The sequence below is a fragment of the Mugil cephalus genome, chromosome 18 (genome assembly GCF_022458985.1).
Source record: "Mugil cephalus isolate CIBA_MC_2020 chromosome 18, CIBA_Mcephalus_1.1, whole genome shotgun sequence".
Lineage (NCBI taxonomy): Eukaryota > Metazoa > Chordata > Actinopteri > Mugiliformes > Mugilidae > Mugil > Mugil cephalus.
In genome coordinates this window covers 1,799,754-1,825,935 of record NC_061787.1, presented here as the reverse complement: position 1 = coordinate 1,825,935, position 26,182 = coordinate 1,799,754, and the positions used below count along the sequence as shown (strand labels likewise).

Genomic DNA, 26,182 nt, shown 5'->3' with positions numbered 1-26,182 from the left:
GGCTCTCATCATCCCTTCATCATTTCAGAGAATGTATCAATATTTTATTTGGCTCCACGTAAGAAAGATGAAAGACCTGAATTTAAACCGCTTAAGAAAATAGTTTTTTTCTCAGTCGGACATTTAAAGAAAGAAACCGAGTGAACAAAGAGGACGTCGTCTTTTTGTCGTCATTGAGTTCAAGTTGATCAGGTCTGAATAGAAAGCAGAGCTGTGTCCTCTATGAAGGACTCGTTTGGTTATAAATCAATGTATTTGATCATTTAGATTATTTGTTAATGTTATTTTGACCATGAAAAAGAACATAGACAAGTAAAAGAGTCTTTCAAAAGAAAGTTATAACATCACACAGCAGAAAACATGGAAATAATGATCACTTGAATGACTCCACCTTTTATCCATTTACATTTAATATCACGTTTCCATCCTCATGGATATAACCCTCAACAGTAGTTATTTTCCACAATTTAAACAAATATATATATATGTTTTTTTTGATGTACAAATTAGTTTAATAATACAAATAATATTTCTTTGTAAATGTAAAACATTATAAATCTGACTTCATGATAATATATCAAATACAGGCAATCGACAAGTTATTACAATATAACTACATCATATAATCTATTCAGAGATGTTTACACATTTACTGTAGAGTCAACACCCGATGTTGGTCAGATGCCTCCTTCTCTAAATCACTTTTCTGTGCACAAACACAAATACGTAAATCTGACCTAATTTTGACACTTAGAGGATTATCAAACCTGCTGTAAATGAAGCTGATGGGAATGTGAATGAAAACGGGGCGGAGTGTGAAGGGATCAGCACTGAGTCACTGTGATTCACCCTCAGAGGAGTCGGACTGGACAGGTTAAGACCTGCTGGTGGCACCGGACTAACGACGAAGCTTAATTACAGTGGAGTTTTTAAATAGCAGCATGAGGCAGCTCCGCTCTGCACACGAGCGACGACCATGAATCCTTAAAACATCCGCCTGCAACAGAAGAGCTGCTTTTTTTCCATCTTTGATCCATGAATGAATGAATTATACATGTATAAAAATATCTAACTGTTTGTTCATGCAAAAGAAAGAAATAATGATTTTTAAACCAAAAAATAAAATAAAAATATCAACAGACTCACAGCCCGTCTGTTTGAAACAGACGGTTTCTTACCCCTTTTTAACTATTCCTCAGTTTGCATCATCATTAAATCCATATAAACATCCATATAAATATATAATATATGCACATTGAACATACCTACATAAAGTGTGATGTTTGCTGTTTAACTGCAGCTCATGGTACAATATGCACACAAGCATGTTCATTAAAATGTCTTTTCTGTCTTTAATGTGCAGTAGTTTGCAAAGCGGCTCAGTGAGAACTGCTACCGGAGCTGGATTAGAAACTATTCAGTGTTGATTTATACCTGATTTAAACCTTGTGTATGTTTAGAAACAAAGGCTCGTTAACAAGACTAAATGTGGCTGCGTCTGGTCACCAGAACTTTGAGATTTCATTAAGACTCGTAGAAGGTTTTAAAAATACATGTAACGTAGACGTTGGAGGACGCCTGCACAGCCGGATCCAGAAAGACAGGATGAACAGCTCAAAGTAAATTTAATGATGACTTACCAAATAGGAACAAAAGACGCCGCACGGGTCAATACAAATCCAATCAAAACAGAAAGCAACAGACAAAGGCTCATGGGACAAAGGGAACCAGGCAAGAAGAGGTTTAACCCAACACACGACTCAACAAACAGAAATGCTCCCAATTAAAATACCAGAGTTACAGAAAATATTCAACTTCACAAGCAGAAAAAAGTTTCTAAAGTTAAAACCATGACGCGCCGCTCTCATTTTAAAGCTAACTCCACTACTTATTACTTATTTTTTAATGTGTGTGGCATAAAAAGCCTTAAAGAGCATTACTGTAAGGAGGGAATCAGTTTGAAACCTTCCTCCTTTAAACCACATTTCAGAACGAGGTTTTTATTTCTAACATTAGCTTTCTGAAAAATAATCAATTCGAAAGAAAACACGACCGAGAGAGGCTGAATGTTCCAACCAGAATATCCATCCGTGTTCTCGTCACTTTAATTTCTCCAACAAATTACGACCAAGCGTGGAGGCGTTCAGGTCCTCATAAATATCCAGAGAACTGACCTCTGGCCTCACATCGATGTTCCTGGACCGTGTCTTATTTGTTAGTTCGTATGGATCATTGTCGAGTCCACTTGTCCGTAATTTGGTCTGAAAGTCCACGTGTTCACTTCTACATTTCACCATGTTTTGGGCGCTCAGGTCTCAGTACCTGCCCTCTGTTCCTGCACGGTCTGATAAACCATTCATCGCGTCGTCTTGTTTGCAGCTCGTTTACATTGTTTACTTTGTAATAAGCCAACGTGAGCAACATGTTTTAATGTTCACACGCCATCATTCGTGCAGTGGCAGTTTTCCTGGGCACCGTTTCTACCTCAGAGAAGAGCTGTAGGATGTCAATGCTCGAGAAATAGCTAATGAATACTGTCTGAATCGACTGCGAAGGCCACGCCGTTGTTGAGTCGTGCACTTGAACGTCACAGTAATGGAAGAGCACTTAAGATGGCAGCGGGGAGCCTCCTGAGAGAAAGCCTGCCAAAAGAAATGTGAGCAAGGACGTTTTAAAATGGACCGGCGCGTCCGTCCTCTGAGCTCTCTCCTCTCTTTGCCAGTGATGGAGTGACCTTTGACCCCCCCTCTGCAGAAATGGCGACATCGTGTTTGCTCAGGGCGTGTTTGCCTCCCCCGCTGAATCTCCAATCATTGATTTTGCTCCGGAACATTTTCTGCCGCCCCTTCTTTTCCTGTCACCGATTTCTCTTTTTGCTGTTTTACATTAAAAGTTGATGCACATGAGAAAATTATCCAAATTCAGATATATTATTTAACCTGACTGTAATAGTTTGGAATAATTTCAACATGAATTATATAACCAGACACAATTCAGACAGTTTTGATTAAATTTAATCATAATTTCTTTAGTAATTTAAACTAGGCCTTTGTCTAATAGACTAAAACACATTATGCAGTCCACAGTGAGATTAGCTGAATAGTTTTTTTGAACATTCAGAGGAATTAAATAGTTTAATTCCTACATATCATAATTAGGTTTAATTCAATCAACATTTTTTGTTAAAAACTAACAAAATAAAGAGTTAGTGCCTTTAAACTCACTGTCACATTTAAAATGATGTTTACTTTGGCTGATACACACACAGAGCACAGATGACTGCAGAAAAACAAAGAAATCAGGTTTTTATTTTTATTTTTTAAAACAACAATAATAAAAATCATTTTCCTGCAAAGTAAAAACAGCTTTAATGGGGAAAACCTTGAGGCAGAAGCCGCCGCTCATTTGCGAAGCTTTAAATGGTGCACAATTCATAACAATATTCGCCCTGACCTTTAGACTAACAGCTACCTGTTCGCTTGTAATTTATTTTGTGATTAAAAATAAAAGGACGTGTGTATTGCTGCGAGTCAAATGCCAAAATTGTAAATGCAAATAAGAAAAAGGTAAAAGCACTAAAACTTGAGCAGAATTTGATTAGTACTGAGAGCAGGTGGTGTCTTTGTGTGTGTGTGTGTGTGTGTGTGTGTGTGTGTGTGTGTGTGTGTGTGTGTGTGTGTGCGTGTGTGTGTGTGTCGGGGGGATGGGGTGTTGTATGGGCTTTAACATCTGTTTAAGTTAATTCAGTGTTTTGGACTTAAAAATCATCTACCAACATATTTTTGACTTTTGCATGATTTAGGAATTTACAATCTTCTTCATCTGTTTTTGTGCACGAGTGTGTGATTGTTGCATGTGTGTGTGTGTGTGTGTGCGTGCATGTGTGTGTGTGCGCAGGGCTCAGTTGGACGTCAAATAAAAGGCCGTCATCAATCTCTGTCAAACTCTCCCGGGACCAGGGAGTCAAAGTGTTGGATGAGGGGGATGGGGACCAGGTCAAGTGCATATGTGTCTATGCAAGAAGTGGAGGAAATGCAAAACAAAAAAATAAAGAAAGAAAGAAAGAAGAGGAGTTATAGGGTTTAGTACAATGACAGTCCATGTGTGTGTTGTGTGTGTGTGTGACCCATGACTGACATATGGATGAGGTGCTCTGGCCCAGCCGCAGCATGTCATTGAGAATATCTTATCGTGAGGAGTGGAAGCAACAGGAATGTTATTTCTGTTTGCTGATGATGTTATTGCGTCGTGTTCCCTCCGTCGGAGACACTGTGACATGTTCTTGTCTTTTCTGCGGTGTCACCTTCCTCTCCGTCCTCCACTGGCAAGTACATTAACTTTGTGGAGGGTTTTCCGTGAACCTATCTCTCACCCGATCACTTCACACACGGATGGTGTTGCTTCATTTCATTTTTTAATATTATATGGAATTATTATTATAGAGCACCTTTTATACATAGATAAAATATTCATAAAGATATATGCATAGGTCGAATGTATGCATTATATGCGTTAAATAAGGATATGAAAAGGTGTGGTAATATAAAATGTATAAACAGTGTAATGATATAAAACATGTAAACATAGAATATATGGTAATTAGATAAAGTGTGTGCATACGTAGATAGAATATATATAATATACAAACATTTGGAGGTAAGTACACAAAGCTATACATAAATACTGTAAAAAGTATCTGGGACATATGACATATGTAGAAATGGGTGGATTAAGATTTTTTTTTATTGGTTTTCCTCCAAAAGATGAAGAAAATATATTAAAGTACAGTATAACAGTGAAGTAACAGAAGATAATCCAAGTTATAGCGAGTTATATACGATATACAAATGTATAGAAGTAAGCCTACGAGTGCATGTATGAAACTATATATAAATACTGCATGAAGTAAATAGTAATCTATAAAAATATAGTAAAATAGTGAATTAATAGTTGATAAATTCATAGTTATAGCAAGTTATATACAATATACAATGTATAGAGGTAAGTATATGAGTGATATATATAGTATATGATGTATGAAACTATATATAAATACTGCATAAAGTGTCTAATATATATAAGATATGTTATATATAAAAGTATAGTAAAGTAATAGATGATAAATTCATAGTTATAACAAGTATTTGTTTACATCAGTGGTAGAATTGCTACAACGAGGCGGGGTCTGTCTGGTCCGTTATCCAATCAGCATCGCCCCTCGCTCCCCGGGGCGGGGCTTGTCTCCCCTCTCAACCAATCAGCGTACAGCTTCCTGGGAGCTCGGAGAGAAGTTAACAGTCAGTGCCAGTCTGGTCCGAAGCCACGATGGATGCAATACCATGCCTTCTGCTCGTCCTCATGTTTGGGACAAGGATACAAGAAAATACCGGTGAGCGAAGCTTTAAACCCGCTCGGCGGGCGCGCGTACGTGTTTTCGCGTGTGTTTATCTAAAAGTTACGCTCTCTTCTCCGGAGAGTTCCGTTAGAAAAAGCCGCCTTTGTTCAAGAAGCCCCGAAGAAGAGGAGTGTGTCTAAGATGGCGCAGGGTCTGGGGCCAGACTGCTGCTGCTGCTGCTGCTGCTAATGCTGCTACTACCACTGCACCTCGGAGGAATGTGTATTGTCTGAGGGGGGGAAAAAGGGGAAAGAAGAGGGAGAGCAGAGAGCTGTAAAAAAAAAAAAAAAAAAAGTCACGCAGGGATTAAAAGAGGGCTGACTCCTGTTAGCTCCGGAGCTGGCCTCTGTCTTGCCCCAACAAAGAGAGGAACAGTCCTCTAGTTTCGCAAATAACAAAGTTGGCAGCATCACTGAGGGGATGTTTGCTTTGTTTTTTGTGTTTGTTTTTTTTTTTTTTTTTCTAGCGGTGGTTGTTCATTTACCCCGAGGATGGAATAATTCTCCTCGCCCCGAACTTTAACCGCTAGCTTAAGCTGTTGATGTTTATTTTAAAAAGTTTCGTTTTACCGTAACGACCGTTTAGTGTTTGACATATTGTGAAACGTCTCGTCCGCGGTTTTATATATTTATTTATGTGAACTTCAATGTCCTCTTTTTCAGTCTCTTACTTGATCGCTGATTTACGAGCGATACGCCAGACTCCGTTCGAAAAGTGTCCAATTTAAGAAAAGGCGATAAGTTACGAGAGTTACGCCAGACTCCGTTCAAAAAATGACCAATTTAAGAAAGGACGATAACTTAGGAGTGTTTCTCCAGACTCCAATCAGTCAGTTCAATTCAATTCAGATGAAACTTAATGATCCGCAAGGGAGATTATTTGATCACAGTAGCTTAGTTGCACATAAAAAAGCACATGTAAAAAAGGGAAGATTAAAGTAAAACAAAAATGAAAGTATTATCTCCTAAAATAAACTAGAAAATAGTGCGGCCATGCAGTGTGCAGTTACCCGTTAGATACAGAATATAATAAGATAAGGACAAAACTCCCACCTGGAGTGTTAATCCTAAAAAGAAAAATGCATTGCATTTACATTTAAAGCTGCTTTGCACAAGTCAACAAGTCTTGCAGGATTTGTTGAAGTTTGTCCTGTAAATTCACGAACAGCGCTGCGTTTTACAGGTATTTTTTTTTTTTGTGATGGGGATATCGGGCGTTTGCAGCTGTGGCAGCAGTTTAGTTGACTGCATCAGGCTTCGTCGCGTGAATAAATAGACGCGAGTGTATGAGGAAGAGTCTTGGGGTCATGTGTAATGGTGTTTGTTTGTGGTTAACAGATGAGCTGGATTGAATTACCCCCGTGCAGGATTTGTGAATCGGCTTCTTCTGCGTTTACAACACCTCATTAGAGGACGGCACAGATGCTGCTGCTGTTGCTGCTGCTGCTGCTGGCGTTGATGCGTGCTCTCATTGTGCTGACATTTTTGTTTTGCCACAGAAATGTGGAGGGTTTTTTTTTTTGACTGTAGGCTTCAGTGTGTGATTGCAAAAAAAAAAAAAAAAGAGAGAGTGCTTTTCTCAGTAGGGGGTGAACAGTTGATCGTGTGCTTTCCTATTCTCCTAGACTCGCGTTTCCTTTGTGTGGCATTCCTTTGTGTGTGTGGAGAGAGCGAGCCTCATCACGAGTGGAGGAGAGTGATTTTTTTCAAACAGCATCTCATTGGAGATCCTCCCCCATGCCAAAAGCATGGCTCGTGTCCTCACATACCCCACCGCTGCTTCAGATGCAGGCTGGATATTAAATTGATATGTTGGCTCGGGGAGACACACAAAAAGAGACAGGAATTCCGCTTTTTTTTTCTCCCCCCCTTTGTCCCGGCAATGGGATTGTCATGGCGTGGTGTCCACGCCGGGAGCTGCATCATTTACATCAGAAAAGAATCTAATATTTTAGATGCAGATAATCTCACCCACGGTGGAAGTGGCACTGCTCTGTTTAGGCTGTGAGTGGAGTGAATATCAGGCTGTATATTTTTTTTTTGCACGTTCACAAAAGGACGTGATTGAACCGGAGAGCACCTTTAAATGCCACGTTGCCGTTCAGCGTTGTGCACCACACCCTTGCAGCTCACACGTTTGCTTCGGCAGCATCCGGACACTCATCGCTGCCAGTGGACTAAATTATGTGGTGTCACGAGTGCTCACCTCATCCAAAAAAAAGCCACCGCTATCCTCAACATTAATGGGCCGTCACTTTGCCTCTTCTTCGCCACCCACCTTCTATTTTCATTTCTCTTGTGCCTGTTTCTGTGTTGTCTCGTGGAATAAGTCAAAATCAATCCTGACTCTGCCCGACAGCGGAGGATGTGGGTGATTAGTTTGTTTTCAGCTGTTGATACTGGGGAAGGAGATATCCTGACAGCGCGTCCCACTTTGATTCTTACATAAAATAAACGCACAGACATTAAGAAGAAAAAATTCCCCAAGGTCTGCAGACGTATTGCACACAGATCTGTTAAAGCACGAACGGACGGCTTCATGCACAGTTGTATTCAACACTCACGTTAACCAGCTTTTTCTGGCCAGCCAACCATTCTAGATGTTACCGGTAACAGAGATTTAACTGTTAGCGCTTGTGGTCCCACCTCAGGCAGCCATGTTAGCCCACAACCTTAGTGCCTCCATCAGAAGAAGAAGACATTTTAAAATGATCGGGTCAGAATTGGGTCTTTGGTTGGCATTTATTTTATGTCTGGGGTACACGAAACACAACGTGGCTCTAGATTCAAAGCGTTTTATTCCTCTTCTGTTTTGGTGGCGGTTCGCTACCATCGAAGCTGCTAAAATCACGTGACTAAACATGTCTGCGGTCTGAGAGATCTTTAATCTGGGGCCGAAAAAGGTTTGTCGACCAAAAATGTGGCAAAAGCTGCAATGAAACAACGACAACAAACACTGAACGTTTAATGAAAGAGAAACGTTTTCTGGAGACAAATCTTCCAGAGAGGGTTAGGGACCAGAACTTTTCTTCCACATTACATTAACGTGGACAGAAAATAAGGTTTATTGGACTGAAACTAGTCAACACTCTAGGACGAGACAAGGAAAGACTTTAGGAAGCTACAGGACTTAGATCATGATGGTTGAGAAGTGCAGATTCCATGTCCCTGACGTTCAGAGTGGGTGTGTTTCATATTTTATTCAACAGAATTTACAGTCCAGGTTCAGTTGAAGTCAGCTATTACAAATCAGGAAGGGATATTTCTTAATAAATCTGTTGTCATGGGACTTTTCATTTCCTGTTTCCTCTTTGCTTTCGGGCTCAACAGATATGCTTTAAAAACAAAACCAAAACCAAAACAAAAAAAAACCTTGATACTGATGAAATCCACAGACACTGGCTGCAGTTGATGTGTTGCGTCCCCCCCTTTCATCTGCACTGGGGCTGTTATTCGGGCGGCTCTGTTGTTCTGTGCCACTGTGAGTACTAGCGGCGGTGGAATGCCAGGCATGCGGTTTGACCCTGGACGCCCGTTGTCCCGGCGCAAGGAACCACGACTAATTCGAGAGGTTGCAGCCGTGCCAGTGGCCATCAGATTCAAAGGCACCAATGCGTTAATGAAAGCCCCCCCCCTCCCGTCATTTACCATCCCCTGACCCCCCCCCTCAAACTGCTCTGGCCCCGATGTCCTTCATGAACATGCCAGGAAATCACGAACTCTCACGCTGATTCTGTTTTCGAGAGGACACAGTTGCGCTTGTTCAACACAATTTGGTTGTTCTGATGAGATGTAGCTGCTTACACCGATGTATCATTACGTGGATTTATTAAATGCCTTCACTCTTTCTCAGTTAAGTGGATGCGTATTAAAAATGACTCTCTAATGAGGACAGCACTCTCAGGGCCGATGTGTCTGCATTTCTTCTATGATTGTCGATGAGTTTTCGTAGCTCGTCGTCCGAGGTGACTTGGGATTTGGTGATCGGCGACTATTTATGCAACTACTACGTCTCAGCAGGACGTCTTCCAGTATCCAAACAGTTGGTTATTTGTAGTGCAGACACATGCTCACAGTGTGATCTCCCACTAGAGCTGTCCAAATGCTCTGATTATTAAAATGTCCCGAGGCTGCGTTCGTGTTGAATCTGCACAAGAAGAAGAAGAAGAAGAAGAAGCAGCGGCGAAGGAGACGTGTCTGTTATTAGGTTTTTATTTTTAAAATCCAGAGGTCTCCGCTCCAGGTCATGTTGTGTTCAGCTCTGAGTAAACCTGGTGCTTCTCCAGATTCACAAGACCAGATACCTTGTGTCAGAAAGTCTAAAATTAAAATCCCGTCGATGCTCCGTTTAGACCAACAGTCTTCCTCCCATGTTAAATAAGTCAAAATCAATCCCGTCTCTCCCGTGACATGTGGAGGATGTGGTGATTAGTTTGTTTTCTGATCTCTTCTTCAGAGATACCGGGGAAGGAAATTTTCCACTTTGAGTCGTACATACAATAAACGCACGCCACGCTCAAAGGAACATCTTTCCACATTCGAATGCGAGACATCAACAAAAAAACATTCCCCAAGGTCTGCAGACGTATTGCACGCAGATCTGTTAAAGCACGAACGCACAGTTGTATTCAACACTCACGTTAACCAGCTTTTTCTGGCCAGCCAACCATTCTAGATGTTATCGGTAACAGAGATTTAACTGTTAGCGCTTGTGGTCCCACCTCAGGCAGCCATGTTAGCCCACAACCTTAGTGCCTCCATCAGAAGAAGAAGACATTTTAAAATGATCGGGTCAGAATTGGGTCTTTGGTTGGCATTTATTTTATGTCTGGGGTACACGAAACACAACGTCGCTCTAGATTCAAAGTGTTTTATTCCTCTTCTGTTTTGGTGGCGGTTGGTTACCATCGAAGCTGCTAAAATCACGTGACTAAACATGTCTGCGGTCTGAGAGATCTTTAATCTGGGGCCGAAAAAGGTTTGTCGACCAAAAATGTGGCAAAAGCTGCAACAAAACAACGACAACAAACACTGAACGTTTAATGAAAGAGAAACGTTTTCTGGAGACAAATCTTCCAGAGAGGGTTAGGGACCAGAACTTTTCTTCCACATTACATTAACGTGGACAGAAAATAAGGTTTATTGGACTGAATCTAGTCAACACTCTAGGACGAGACAAGGAAAGACTTTAGGAAGATACAGGACTTAGATCCTTGATGGTTGAGAAGTGCAGATTCCATGTCCCTGACATTCAGAGTGGTGGTGTTTTAATATTTTATTCTAAAGAATTTACAGTCCAGGTTCAGTTGAAGTCAGCTACCACAAATCAGGAAGGGATATTTCTTAATAAATCCGTTGTCATTGGACTTTTCATTTTCTGTTTCCTCTTTGCTTTCGGGCTCAACAGATATGCTTTAAAAACAAAACAAAAAAAAACCTTGATACTGATGAAATCCACAGACACTGGCTTCAGTTGATGTGTTGCGTTTTCTGGCCAGCCAATCGTACTAGACGCTATCGGTAACAGAGATTTAACTGTTAGCGGTTGTGGTCCCACAACCTTAATGCTTCCATCGTTCGGCTGATACCAGTGAGATACCAGTGAGTTTCTTCACTAAAAACAAGTCATCTGGCCGGTGGTGTCGATTAAACTAAAGGATCATGTTCTGAAGACGGTTTGCATATCAGCTAGCCGCTTCAGGCTAATGCTAAGCTAAGCCCCGGTGGGAATCATTTCTACTTGTGCCTCGTCACTAGACGGCGCCGTGTCTGTTTTTGCCAGTTTTTGTTTTTCACTTCCTGCTAGGAACTTATCGTGCACGATTTACAGCCATAAACAATCCCCCCGTGATGAGAATTGGATGTGGAACAAACTTGTCCCATTCCAAACGCAAGGTTTGCAAAAAAAAAAAAAAAAAAAAAAAGATAATGGCTAAGGATGGCAACACAGCAAATTTGCTCCACCACCTGAAGTACAACCACCAGCCGGAGTAGAGCCAGCAAATGAGTCAGGAGAAAGAAGCAGACACACATTAAAAAAAAAAAAAAACGCCGCTGCATTCAGTCAGTTCATTCATTCTGTGATGGATGGAATGATGGAACCGAAGGAGAACATGTTATTGCGTGGGGACACGTGTGGGTTATACGCTACGCTCACTCTGGTCCCGCTGGTTCATTTTTAAAGGTAGTTGTTAAGAATGTGAATAACGCTGAATAAGAGACGCGCTGTAAATCACAGTGTCTCGGATGCAGCGCTGTAACCGAGCCTGTTGCGGATGTAGGATGGGGAGGCCGGGCACTGGAGCAGCCAATCAGACGGCCGGGCCTGAGCCTGAGCCGTGAGTCAGCTGCTTCAAACAGCATTCCCCTCTCTGGCCTCCATTAACTACCCCCCCCATCCCTGCTTCACACATGCAGACAGAACTATGTTTGTGGGGAAGTGACACATTCGGTTATTGGCTGCTGATCTGTCTAATGGAGGTGGACAGTCTGCACTGAATTAGCTTCCACCGATTGGGGATTTCCAGATCAGATTTTCCTCCTCCCCAGTCCGATACCAATCTTTTTAATATTGAGTAACACTGGTCTTGCAACGCTGCCATAAACTCTGCAACCCTCACACCAGTAAAACAGAAGAAGGAAAAGACGTATTGATGCTACAGGTTCGAGGGTTTGGTTGAAATCTGATACGATCCTTTTCTGATCGCTTTAAAAATGCCTGGACTTTTTTTACTAAATTAAGCTAAAAGCTGCTAGTTGCAACCCTATGCACATAAATCCTAAAGTCTTCTCCACGAGTCGACTGGATTCAGCCCAATAAATCTTTCAGTCTAAGTTAACGTTAATGTGGAGAGAGGAGCTCGTACCTTGAGTTTTCTGGTTCTCCAACGCTGCCATAAACTCCGTAACCCTCTCTGCAAGATTAGTCTCCAGGAAACTTTTCTTTTAAACGTAGCAGCGTTTGTCAGTGTTTGTCATTTGGCTGCAGCCTTTCACATGTTATTGGAGTAAAATACCTCCACTACCTTGCGTGTTTTCCTTCTTTTTCTTTGGTTTTTGGTAGCTTTGACACTAGCAAATCGCCACCAAAACAGGAGAAGAAGAAGAAGATATAGTAGTAGTCCTCTTCGGCCGCTACTAAGTCGGGAGAAGACGATTTTGATGCTACAATGACCTAAAACATTTTTTAAGAAATGCCTGGAGCTGCCCCTGATACCGAACACTTAACACTGGTACCAGTAAAAAAATATGTTGAGATGTGTATTTGCCAGAAGTGCAATAAAATGAGATATAAACACAGAATTTGTCGTCGGTAACAACCCTCTCCAAAGCCTCAATGTGTTGTCAGTATAAACCTACAGACGGTAACACAAGGTGACCATTAACGAAACAAACGGAAGAATAAAGCCTCTTTAGTGAGTGTAAAAATAACGCTTTTGTTTTTCCGTGTCATAAGATTAAATACTTTATGCGTCGGTATAAATTAGAGGTTTTTCTTTGTCGGGAGTAATTTCTACTTGAATTGAAGCAATAACTAAACACGCTTTACTTTCTCTCGCTCTTTAGTGCAATCATCTCTCTTAGGAAAAGAAGACGCGTGAAAGATGATAATTATTGTGTCGGACTCGTCGATGGAGAGATTTCGTGTCTGGGTGGGAGCAGCTGCCGGGGGGAGGGACGGACGACTTGTCTAACCTTTAGATCAAGCTGCTGCATATTTATTAGTTTCTGACAGATGTACTGCCGCCTCCTCCCATCCCATTGTCAGCTGGGTTTCAGCCGTCCACATCTTCCTCTCCTCCTGTTCGAGTCCCAGCCTCAGCTTTATTTAGAACATACAGGTTTATTGCATTGTACAGGGCTCATTTAATTCTTTACACTTAATAATCACAAAGGTTTGTGTTATAAATTTAAAGTCTGGACAGATGTTTGGGTGCAAAGTGAAGAAGTCTGTGCTAAAAACCTTCAAAAGAAGAATAAAATAGTGAAGGCAGCTGCGTGGCCGTAGCCTTAGACGTGTTACATTTTATTCAGTGATGCATTAACTTGTTCCTCACACCGGTTTAGTGTCACAATGTGGATTTGAACCAACGTCAAAAAGGAGTGAATGCACATTCAGGTGCGGCGTTAGGTTTCCTTTCCGTCCCCTTAAACGGACTCATCTCCAGTTTTGTCCGGCGTCGAAGACGCTGCATCGTACTTGTCGTGCTCGTAGTTGGAGCCACTGTTTGGTTTGCGCCACATCGCTGAGCTTTGACTCTGCGGCTTCGACCCTGCGAGGGTAAACAATTCAGCAGCGGGGCAGATAGTAGCCGCTCTGGTCTGCTGTGTGCAAGGAGGGGGGAGGTTTATTTGAGTCTGGGGCAGTGGGGGCCCCCTTCCCAACACACACACACACACACACACACACACACACACACACACACAGATCACATCTGGTGTGGACAAAGGGCCCGGCCATAATGGAGCAGGGGGGGTGGGTGGGGTGGACGTTAAGGGTGGGGCCACGACCTATGGAAATTACTTTGGGGGCTGAAAGGTGCCAGCTCAGAAACTAAGGAACGGAGCGGGGGGAAGGGGCAACATGTGGTGTGTTGGCATATTTGCATTATTATTTTAATACATTTTTTAATACATTAATAAATTGTTGGTGCAGTGGTTGAAGATAAAACATCACGTGATCCCTCCTCAGATTAATTATCACAGCTGCAGCAAAACAACTGTTTTCCGAGTTTCTGATTCACCTTTTGGTTAAACACTAAAATACTAAAAAACACAACTTCTCCTAATTAAGTGTTATTCAGGCGTCATGGCAACACATTCGAACGTTATGTGTGTGTGAATGTGTGAACCCACTTCTCATTTTCACCAAATGATTCAACTAAAAGTTCAGATTTGTTAAGTGTAATTAACTAAGATGTTTTTATTGTGAGCTGCCATTAATCAGCAAACGCAGAATGTGTCTTAACGTCAGTGAATTGTGCTGATTGTAATTGGAAATGCTTGTGTATTAGATTGTAAAGGGTAACACTCAGACTTTAATGATCCACGAGGGGAATTGCTGTGTCACAGTAGGTTAGGTGCACAAGGAAAAATAAATATAAAAATATTATCTAGAAAAGTAAAATAGAAAATAGTGAAGAGAAAATATGTTTCATGTGTATCATTACGAACAAATTTACAAAAATTGTGTGCAAAACCGTGTCCAAGGTTAGAACCAACAACCTTTGTGTTGTGTTGATTACCACAACTAAACAACCACTCGGAGCAGAACGGTCATGGAAATCTACCGGGTTTAATTTAACATCTTTATATGTGCAGAAACAAACCAGTGTGCTAGTGATTAGCATCTGCATTAGCCTCTGTTCAGACGAAACTCACTGCACAATTCAGAAGCTCAGCTGCAGATGGGAATAGTTTAAATAGTTTAGGACTTGTGGTGGGTTTGAGTCGAGGGTTGTCCTACTGCTCTCTGCAGCCGCGTGTAATTATTATTATTATTATTATTATTATTGTTGTTTCAGTGCACAGAGAAACGACAAAACAGAAAAGTAAAGACCTTCTGAAAGTAGTCGCTGTATTTTTGTATTTCGGGTTTTAAAAATCGTTGAAAATCTGTCAGAAATGTTCAAAGTTTGAGAAAGAAAATATGAGGAAATTGTAAACACAAGTTCCAACTCAGACTGTGTATTATTGCACGAGTAATGGACTTCAGCTGCTGCACGAACACAAACTGTTGTTACAGACGCAGTCGGAGGCGTCTGAAAGGACCGACTAATCAATGTGGTTTAATCGTGATGCCGTTCCTTTGTGTGCACGCCACACTCTTGTTTTTCTTTTTCTGTTTTCAGAGACGTTGTGACTTTAAAAGTTGGTGTCAATTTCTTCTTGTGTGTAGCCGTAGCTTGACAGTAGCTTCATCTACAGGGGAGATGTGTTCCTCAAAGGATTTGTCAGGTTCAGGGGCGGTTTTGTTTGCGGATGATGGGGAGGCTGAGATGTGAACGATGTGACAGTCGAGGCTCTTGGGTGGTCTTAACAGTGCTCACAGATCCCAGGGACAACAAAGCGCTGACTGCACGTCTTCCATTCTCTTTCAAAGTGCCTCATGTCAAACCTGCACTTTTATGTCTGTGGAGCTGGAAAACAGGACTTCTCGGTATCCGTGGTATCTTTTATTATCTCCACCGAGCTGTAATGTTTGTACAGGGAAGTGGACACAAGCTCCTCAAGTGAGACTTTCCAGAAAAAAAAGCCTTAAAGAATAATTAAGAATACATGACGGAACTTGGATGAATAATTGCATCTGGTCTTTTGTTGTTCGTGACAAATCTTAAACACATTTCATTAGATGCCGACTGGATCAGCATCGAACTAAAACCCTGTCCCCGTAGTGTCAAAACGTCTTCTTCCTCGTCTCTTTTAGAGGTGGTCGGCTCTTAGCATCAAAGCTGCCTAAACTCGAAATAAAGAAGAAGTGAAATCACGTGAAGAAACACGTGCGGAAGAACTTTACCCTGGAAAAATTAAGTCCGTCAGACAAAATTCAGGGAAAACACAAGAAAGAAAAGGACATTTGAGGCCGACACTGAATATTAAAAGGTCGGCGTTGGATCAGGACGTCCCTACGTTAAAGACACCAGATCTTACGTTTGTCCCGGTGGACTTTCTGTTCCCACAGTGTGCTGACACGTATGCATGTATCGGTCTGACAAACATGCCGTTCCTTGTAATTAGGAGTCATATAAGATGCCGGTTATTGGGCCTCAGTCACTTCGCCACCCAAGTAGAGCTCAGTCGGTGCAGCGCCTTAACGCGGAGGGGCTGGGGTTAGTTAGAAAAACAACTTCTTTTCAGCTGCAGACAATGCAGCAACAAAAATATTGATTGATACTAGAAAAAAAATGTGTTTTTGTGTTGTAGTTGTTATTCCAAACCTTATTTACCTGAAGCCTGAAGAGGCAGAATCGTGTAAAGATCGTCTTCCTCTGCAGGTTATTTCCATGAGGAGCTCGAATAATCTGCCTTACGGTTGTTAAAACCTACTTTTCACATTGATTGTGTGTTGTCTGTGAAGTGATTTCCTGCTCCATTACCAGTTTACTTATCAGGCAAAGTAAGGTTTTTCATTATTTATCATTAAGAAAGCGGAAGGCTAGACCTGAACCACGTCTAGGGTTCAGATTCAGAAGATATTTTATTAATTTGCTATAAATATTTTATAATTCACTCCTGGTCAGAGCATGCGGCTGTAGTCGCCCTAATCTGCAGAGAGAGATTTGCTCAGAATACAGTGAACATGTAGAACTTGGATGGGATCAATGTTTATGTTTCACACCTGTCGCTTTGGGGCTGAAGTTGTGTCCGTGACATCGAAACGGTCGTCGTGAAAGTTTAAATTTAACGAGGTCCTGCCTGGATGTGGTGGTGGTGGCGACTCTAAGACTCGAGCATCGTGATGACCGTGGAAAACCAGAAAGTTAAACTTTTCTTCTCTTCCTCTTTTCTCTGCATAGCGACTGAACACTGAATACTAGACATTTGAATTACAGCCTCAGGGCTACATCTCAAGGCTGAATGTGTGTGTGATTCGCTCCGTATGTGTGACTTTATGTTTCTTTTCTTTCTTTCTTTTTTTTGCGTAGGGGTAGTGGAATTGAATTGCCATTGATTTGCACATTATGAAGCCGTTGCCTTTCGCTATTTCTCTGTGTTGTCCGCCTGCCCTGCACTCAGGCAACGCGGCAGATTAAACTTCTTTATCCTCCCTTTTCATTTGGACCGTCTCCTGGGGGCTTCCTGGAGCTGGAGCTGCTGGAGCCACTTAAAGCCCGGTCGTGGCAATCTGTCTTTCTTTCCTCCACTTTGTTCTGCCTTCATCTTTCTCCCGGCGATGCTGAATGAATCGTGTTTAGCCTTAATCAGATTGCCCGGATCGATTTCGTTTCAGAAGGAACTGCCCATGCTAAGGTAGTGGTGGGGCTGCAGGACCTGCACGGACCTGGTGTGGGCTGGTCCCCCGCGGAGCGACGGCCCATAACAAATTCATGTCTGTGACTCGGTCTGTCTCTGCGTTCTTCGGTTTTTCTTTCCATCGCTGGCTCCGGCTGCTTCCTTCCTCCTGACTCATTCGCTGGCTCCGGCCGTTCTTCAGGTGCTGGAATAAATTTGTTGTTTTTGCAAAACCTTTCACTTCATTAGATATTAGATTTATCTAATTAGTTTTCTTTCTATTTCAATGTCATAATTGAAAACTTATATAAGTTACGTTTATTCTCATGCACTGTTTTATTTATTTTATGCTCTGGTGATATTTTGATGCTGATCATATAGACTTTGACTGTTTCCTTGGTTGCACGAAGCCAATGAGGTATTTGTTTTGTCTGTGTGTTCCTTTTATTAAACGCCATTTATTTCACATGCTCTGCACGCTGTTTATGCTAAGTTAACTTTCTGTTTTGCCATTAATGCTGTGTGTTTAGTTCAGTAAGTTTAGGCTTCGTGGGAGTTACATCCGCCTTCTGATACCCGAACCGGTTCCATATTATTGATGAGAAGCCTCGTTTATCAACGAGCTGCTCAGAGATCTGAGTTTTCTTCACCATTCTGCTCTGCACATTAGATTATTAGATGAGAGATGAGCTGCAGCGACCAGTGCGTCGTCAACATGCCATAATTCCTGCACATTCCTGGCCCCGTGTATACGTGGTGTTAACAGGTGACTGCAGCGTTGACCTTAAGAAAATAAAGTTGAAACAAAAGCAAGTGAGACAACGCCTTCCTGTGGGTTCAGTCGTGCTACAGAACAAAGATTGTCTTTGTTGCCTTTGTCTTACCTTGTAGTCATGACCTGGATATTTGAAAGTCTTCACAGACGGAGCTAGCGTTACTTCTGCTACCTGAACCTTATGTTGAGGTTTTTTTTTTCCTATAAAAACCTTTCAGCACGCTGGGAAAACATTTTCCTTTTCCTTTAGATTGTGGTCAGATTTGCACTCTGCATGCTCACGTGGCTGAGAGGTGATACCAGTGCTTGTTTCTGGGTGCATTTACAAATTTTGCCCGTGCATTTTTCTCTGACCGCACCTAATAAGTCCTCTGGATTCACACCAGGGGTCAGTCAGAACCAGAAATACTGTATTAGTCCCCAGAGGGAAGCTTGGTTCATCACAGATACTCCAATAAACAGAATAGGAAGAAAAGTTTCCCAGCAGAGCATGTCAGTGGTCATAATGTTGTGGCTGGAACACACTTGATGCCTTGACACTGGCCTGAAATGCTCCCAGCCTCCTCAGTGGAATTTCATTATCTGAATTTTCTGTGCTCAGCGTTTCATTCATTTTCAAATTAAAACCTTTTTTTATTTTCATATTGAGTTTCTGTCCTCACGACACAATCGGTGGAATCACAATGTGCCCCGCGCACGGCTCAAATTCTTTCTGAGTTTAAAATACGTCGGTGGGTTTTTAATTATCACCACATAATACACACCAGCAGAGGCAGAGAGTTCTAAAACTCTTAAATGGCAGAGCTCTGATTTCACAGTGGACCTTTGTTTGTTTGTGGGTCAGAATATTAATGATAACTTCAAACCGCTGAGGACTGGGAACATTTCCGCCTTTTGTTTTCCTTCAATAGACACTTGTTTCACCCACTGCAGCGGAGCGTGACGGGATTGTTTTGTGATCTCAGGTGGAAAGTTGGCACTGCCTCAGTAATACTGTCCCTTAAAAGGACTGTAATTTTGCTTTTTGAATGTTTCAGAGACTGAAAACTCAGGATGCAATGATAGGGATGTTCCTCTTTGAAGGGTTCAACCTTTCCAACAAATGGCCTTGAGATTAATCTGCTCTTCAGTGAGTGGTGCTTTCATAAGAGGCTTTTAAAGTTGTCAGATGAGTCCTTCCTTTTAATTCATTGTGAAACATTTTTAAAGTTGAGCACAGTGAACAAAGAAGCAGCTGAACAGCACTGAGCACAATTTGTTTGACTTTTTATTTGACTTATCTATCGCATCCGAGCATTTGTGAATTCAGTTATTTGTGGAATCTGTAAGCAAAGTGTAGGTTTACGTTTCCTAATGGTTCCTTTGGTTCAGAAACGTTGGTCCAGGTGACTAATTGTTCCTCACACAGCCCGATAAAGTGTTAACATGAGCAAACTGAAGCTAATTAACCTGATATTAACAGATAAAGTTGACGTGTTGAGACAAATGAGGACAACACTACTTTGAATCATTTGGTTTCACTTCATTGTCTCCTGACAATATGTGAAAATACAAAGTGAATTATCACTGCACAGCTTTTACTTATGTCATTTTCATTTTCATCTGGAGCTCTGTGCAGGTTCACACTGACCATCATCGAGCTGCTCAAAAGAAAAGCGTGACATCAAATTTATCCTGGCTGCATCTGAGAAAATGTGTTAATGCACCAAATGTGTTTGCAGACGTGTAAAAGTGTTTCTGATTCCTTGGGAGCTGCGGTGGGCTGACGTGAAATCACGCATGCACCGATTGAAAATGGAACAATTTTCATCTCATTTATTGAAATTCAGCCAAAGCCAAATGGCGTTTCTACGTTTCTTCCTTCCTGTGATTTCTGTGAATCCTGCAGATCGAGGTGTCGTGTAGAGGAGCTGATGATGTCGGAGCGAATGTGACAGAGACTGATTGTAAAAATTGAAGTTTGACATGGTTTTCAAATTGGTTCCAAACGTAGTTGCCTCAGTATTTTAAACCAAAAAAATAAAAATATATGGGGGGAAAAATATCCACGTCAGTGTGAATGCTGGAGGACCTGGTTATTATGAATAGTTCCTGTTAGAAGAGGAACCATCAGAGTAGAAACAGTAGTTTGCCACAAGTAACTGAGCAGCTGAATGAGGTTTGTGTCTTTAAGACAAAAAAAAAATAATTGAATGAACGATGAGTGAAATGAAAATAATTGTGCATTCAATCACTGACTATAGAGACGCCCGTTATTCTCATGCTGCTTCCTTTTATATTAAAACAATGCACATTTGATACGGTTTCAAACTATTGTTCGTGTCTTTACTGTGCAAACTACAGAAACTGTTAATCAGTTGGAGAGAAAACTAAACTGCATTGATTAGATTTCTACTAATTACTTCTCTTTGTGGCAACAAACAAACAAAGTATCCGAATGTCTTAACATTACAGTAACGGCGCCGGGAGGAAGTGTCTGGTAAAGCTGAACCGTCACATTAATTCAAGTGCTCGTAATTTATTTGCTAACCAACACATGCAGCAGAAAGCCCCACTGTTTCCCCGCACACCCAAATCCAGTGTTTCCTTTACAAAGAAAACTCTTGAAATACAACATCTCCTCTTTTCTACTCCATTCAGCGCTCACACAAAAAGCTCAGTCAGTGCAGAGGCTGATTTACACCCGGCCTCCAGAATAATCTTTTTTTTTTTTTACCGCGTCTCTGCCAGCACACGCATTTTCAATAATGTAAATTTAATGCAGCAGATTCCTCCGACTTCATTTCATGCGTGAACTCTGAATACGTGAACAAAAATCCTTTTATTTCATTTCATTTGTTCTTGGCACTCGGCAGCTTTGTAGTGAATTGTGGCTCTGCTGCCTGGTCAACAATATACAACGAGAGCGACAGAATAAAGTTTACCATACGCAGCAAGAAGCTCGGCGCCGCCAACGGGACTTTAAGTAGTTTTCCTTCACGAAACGCTTCAATTCGTTCTCTGGTTCCAGCTTCACAGCGTCGAGTATTTTATGCCTCTGACTGGAATCTGAATATGTTTAGTGATGGAATATGTTTTCACAGTTTTTATATTTCGTTTCTGAAAGATGGGTCCAAGCATTTGATGAATTGAAATCCCATCTTTCACGTCTAGACAGACGCTTTATTGGTGCCTTAGTCTAAATTTTAAGTTTAGTTTAGTTCAAAAATGTAAAAAGAAAGCAAAATAATCACACAGGAATGGACGCAATGAACTGAAGTAATGTAAAATAAACATAAACCGAATATTCCATATAATATTTACATATCTGAAAAGGAGTGGGAGGAAGTTTAGACTTGTTTTTTTTTATCCCACACCTTCTTAATAGATCGGTATTATATGTATCCTTCACTTCCTGTTAGTATATATGTTGTAGTTTTCTCAGTTTGCATTTAACACTCTTGGCCCAAGGCAAAGCAAATTTGAATTGCAAAACATTGTCATGTAAAGGTGGAGATCCTATTTCAAATACTGGGAACCATGATGCTAACGGTGCTGATGCTAACGGTGCTGATGCTAACGGTAGTAACCAGACTGATCTGGGTGCTTCATCTGGTTCCAGTGAGTGTTTAATTAGCTTAGCCTCCTTAGCTCTATCGCTGCATGGATGGAAGTGAAGCTTCAACATGTCTGAGACCAAACGTTTGTCTGGACTTCACCTCTAAAGATGCAGACTGGTCAACCTGCAACAACAATTCTGTTCAACTTGCATGTCACAAAATGCCTTAAAATTTAAAAAAAGTTTAAAGTTTGTGTGTGTTTTCAGTTCTGACGCTGTCACATTAACGGTAACGTGGGTCCACGGCGCCGCCTCTTTGTTAGGACTCGTAACCAGTCGCACACGTCATAGTTGTTGTGGTTCACAACATCACACTAGTCCCGAGCAGCGAGGCCTCCCATTGGTCTACGCTGTGTGTGTGTGTGTGTGTGCGTGTGTGTGTTTAGTCTGGCCGTCTGCAGCTACATCCTGTCTGACCACATTGTGAGAGTGTGGCCTTGTGTCTGTCTCTGCCGCTCATAATGAGTCCATCATATCGAGACACATTTTGTGCCTGTGTGGGTCCCACTGCTCATTTTATCTCCAGCTGTCCTCGTTTTCAAAGACACACTTATGGTCAAACGCATTTAGGATTTTAGGAACTCAATTAGAAACACGCCGTCCTCAAAACACAAGGAGAAAGATAAAGGTTGCATGAACACTGGATGAAAAAATGTAAATATACGTCCATAGGAGGATACTTATTATTGTTACATATACTATTGTACTATTTCTATAACTATTATTTATTAGTACTGGGCATTATACTTATTGTAATGAAGTTTATTGATATAATAATTATTATATACTGTATATTGGTTAGGCTGCTTGATAATATATCAATTTTCTATATTAAATCCATTCATTAGAAATAGGGACATGCAATTAATTTTAATGAATCATGGTGTGATAAAGGGTTAATCTGTTTTTAATTCTTCCTGCTCCTTTTCAAACTTATATTTGTGTGTGATCTGTGTTTTTATTCTTTTGTACATAATAAATAAACTTTCATTGAAAAGAGATGTTCAGCCGCAGACGGACTGAGACTTATTAAAGCCAACGCGTTTATATCAGTAATGTAAATCTGCAGAGGGATCAGTTTTGAATAATGGAATAATGGAAGCTCTTTTAAAAGGCGCTATTCATTTTAATCCTCATTAATCTTACACTGTACACATGAGGATTATTGTTTAGATCAGCTGATTGTTTATCGTCTTTGAATCGGGGAAAAAAATTCTGGAAATTCTGTTTGTTTTTTTTTTGTAAGATATTTTGCTTTCACAGAGAAGAGATTGAAAAGAGCCAAAGTCCTTGAACCACTTCTTTAAAAAAAAAAAAATCTGAAATTACAGCACATTAACATTGTCAAAATAACATCTCTTTTCACAAACAAACCTTTTTCCAAGAATCAAAAGAAAACATCACGTTGTGATGAGAGTTTAAATGTGAGAGCAGCGCATATCTGAAACAACCTTCGTATCCTGGAGCCGCTTGAACCAACATGCTGCTCCCAATGAGAAAGTGAAATTAAATTCACGAGGCTGCCTCTGAAGCCCACTCATATGCTACTGCTGGATTATTTATCGGGCTTCGTGTGCAATTAACATGTTTTCCCCCCAAGCTCTGATTATCACCGAGTTGCTCTGTGCGTTTTCTCCCACAGCTGAGTTTTACTTATCACGTCTACAAGGATGTTTGTTGTCCTCCAGTGTTTCTTCCTCTATTGTGCAGCGTCGTCTGCAGATCTGGATTCATTGTTCACTTGTTTCATTGGTAGTTTGTCTCGAAAACAAATGCTGGGAATTGAAATTTGAAGTCTCCGCGAGGAAGAGGAGCAAGAGGAAAACGAGGTGTTGGCTTATTGATAATATAATCTGGTTTGTGCTCTGGGTCTATTGCTGACTCATCTGTGTGTTGACTCGAAACACAACAACCTGCAGTGTGTGTGGATTGATCCTGGAAGGTCTCCGGTCATAATGTTGTGGCTGCATCACGGATCCACAATCAATGAGTGCATCAGATTGTCCTCCCAGTCTTCACTGCCTGCTCGGGGAGATGTGAGCATTCACCAGAGAGACAGTAGTGAGTCTAGTTTTTATCGCCGTCTGCGCGGAACAAAATAAAGGAAAACCAAATGTTGTCAGGAGCCATTTAGCGCGTAACGTAACGTTTCATTTACTTCTTGACGTCTGAGACATACCTTTCTGCAGCATGTGTTTGGACAGACGGGACTTATCGTGACTTATCTGAGCTGAGGTTGAGTCAGAGGAGACGGGCGTCAGCTGGTTTTTATTTAGCTGTCTCCGCTCCGGCGTATGTTTGACGTTTGATCCGCCGCCGTGAGACACAACACACACACACACACACACACACACACACACACACAGTTGTTGTTGTTGTTTGGCGCTGTAGTTTATTCACCTCCTTGAGTTTTTCCCGTCTGGATTTCTCCACACCAGACAATTCCAAAAATTCCGTGAGTGAGCGAGAAAGAATGTTGTGAGTGATGCACTAAAACTAAAACAGAAGTGTTGTAACGTTCTCTCGTCTCTTTTAACTCGCGATGTCCCGATCCGTATCAGACTCCAGCCAAGCCCGATAGCTTTGCCATAAACCAAAACTACAACCCTGTAGCGTCAGAACATTGTTTTCCTTCTATCTGTTTTTTGGAAAATGATGAATTACACAGTGTGGATGTGTGGTGAGGTGGTAATAGGAGATCATCTAAACACAATCCATGGAGTCCACTCAGGTCAACAACAACAACAACAACAAACACTGAACGTTTAAAAGGAGAGAAAAGTTTCCTGGAGACTAATCTTCCAGAGAGGGTTATGGAGTTTATGGCAGCGTTGGAGAACCAGAACATTTCTGGAGCAGAGAACACGAGGTACGAGCTCCTCTCTCCACATTAACCTTAACTTAGACTGAAAGATTTATTGGACTGAATCCAGTCGACTCCAGGAGAAGACTTTAGGATTTATGTGCATAGGGTTGCAGCTAGCAGCTTTTAGCTTAATTTAGTAAAAAAAAGTCCAGGCATTTTTAAAATGATCAGAAAAGGATTGTATCGAATTTCAGCCAAGCCTGTTTATTTTAGGTTCACCATAAACCAAAACTACGTCCCTCTAGATTCAAAACGTCTTCTTCCTCTTCGGTTTGTAGCAGCTTTGACGTTAGCCAAGCGCCACTAAAACAGAAGTAAAGTCATGTGACTGAACGCGTCTGCTGTCTGAGAGAACTGTATTAATGAATCTGGATTTTTCAACCAAAAATGTGGCAAAAGAACAAACGCTAGACCAGAACATTTCTGGAGCAGAGAACACAAAGTACGAGCTCCTCTCTCCACATTAACCTTAACTTAGACTGAAAGATTTATTGGGCTGAACCCAGTCGACTCGTGGAGAAGACAACGAAAGACTTGAGGAGTTTATTTGAGGTCGTATTGGCTAATAAATATTGGTGTGGGATCTGGGGCATCGCTGCTAATCCACCACTGCTACTGTATTTACCTACTTATGTATATTTAGAGCCTAAGGCCTGAGGTTTTCTCCCCGTAGGGCAGATTTCCTTCTGATAAAACATCTGCCTATCGGCGCCTTTACTCCATAAACTGGGCACCTGCCCTGTTAATTATTCAGCCGTGCTTATCTTAGGAGTGTGTTGTGTTGCTTTAACCTGTTCAGCCGTACATGATGTGTTTCTGAGCTGCATACTGATACCAGACTCTCAGCTCGAGACCTGGTTTATTCATAGCTCCCCGAAGCCGGAGGGATTGCTGAGCAGACTCCCTTTACATTAAACACATTTCTTTCCCCGTTAGCGTCTGACCCGCTACTTCTCGGTGTTCAGGAGTGTTTAAAGATGCCCTGAACTGTGGCTCTGACGCTCGGAGACATTAAACGTCCTGCATGTGTGGGCGTGGCTTGGTGGTGCTATGTACAGATAGGTGGGAAAAGCAAACTGGACGCATAATTAATGATGGAAACAACTCCTTCTTCAAAAACATCTGGTTTTATATGAGTGATTTCAAATGTTTTCTGTTGGTCTGAACAGAGCACGGACTTGACGCTGGAACGATATTCAGATTTAATTTTACACTTTCTCACACAAGCGATCTGGTTTGTTGAGGTTTATTGAGACCTGGACCAGTGTTCACCATGGAGACCACTTCCTGCTTCATTTGAGGACAATACGACTGTTTTTGCATTTAAAAATCTTAATCAGATAACAGCTATTTTTTCTGGTTTTGTAACATGATATACAAAAAAAATAAATAAATAAAAAATAAAATAAATCGCTCAGACCACGTTTCTCAGTAAAAATTAATTATCGTGTCCGGTTTAAAGTTGAAAGTCACTTCAGTTCCACCTCATGTCGGCATCCAGAGCCAAAACTCTGGACACTGTGTCCCTGTCCAAACATTGCAGGACGGCAAAACCACAAAATCAATGATCCATGTCCCTTATTGACATGGGCCATGT

The 26,182-nt window shown here is 41.4% G+C and overlaps 2 protein-coding genes across 2 annotated transcripts in view; one reads left to right on the top strand and one right to left on the bottom strand.

Moving 5' to 3' along the window:
* The window catches only part of LOC124995607 (NACHT, LRR and PYD domains-containing protein 12-like), a 1,019,357-nt gene that overhangs the window by 765,682 nt on the left and 227,493 nt on the right, over positions 1–26,182 (bottom strand). The window lies entirely within an intron of this gene.
* tgfbr1b (transforming growth factor, beta receptor 1 b) overlaps positions 5,309–26,182 on the top strand; it is a 43,601-nt gene continuing 22,727 nt past the window's right edge. Inside the window, exon 1 of the mRNA XM_047568130.1 lies at positions 5,309–5,389. Within this exon, the coding sequence (XP_047424086.1) occupies positions 5,326–5,389 (64 nt within the window). The 5' untranslated portion in view covers positions 5,309–5,325. The remainder of the gene's footprint in view (positions 5,390–26,182) is intronic.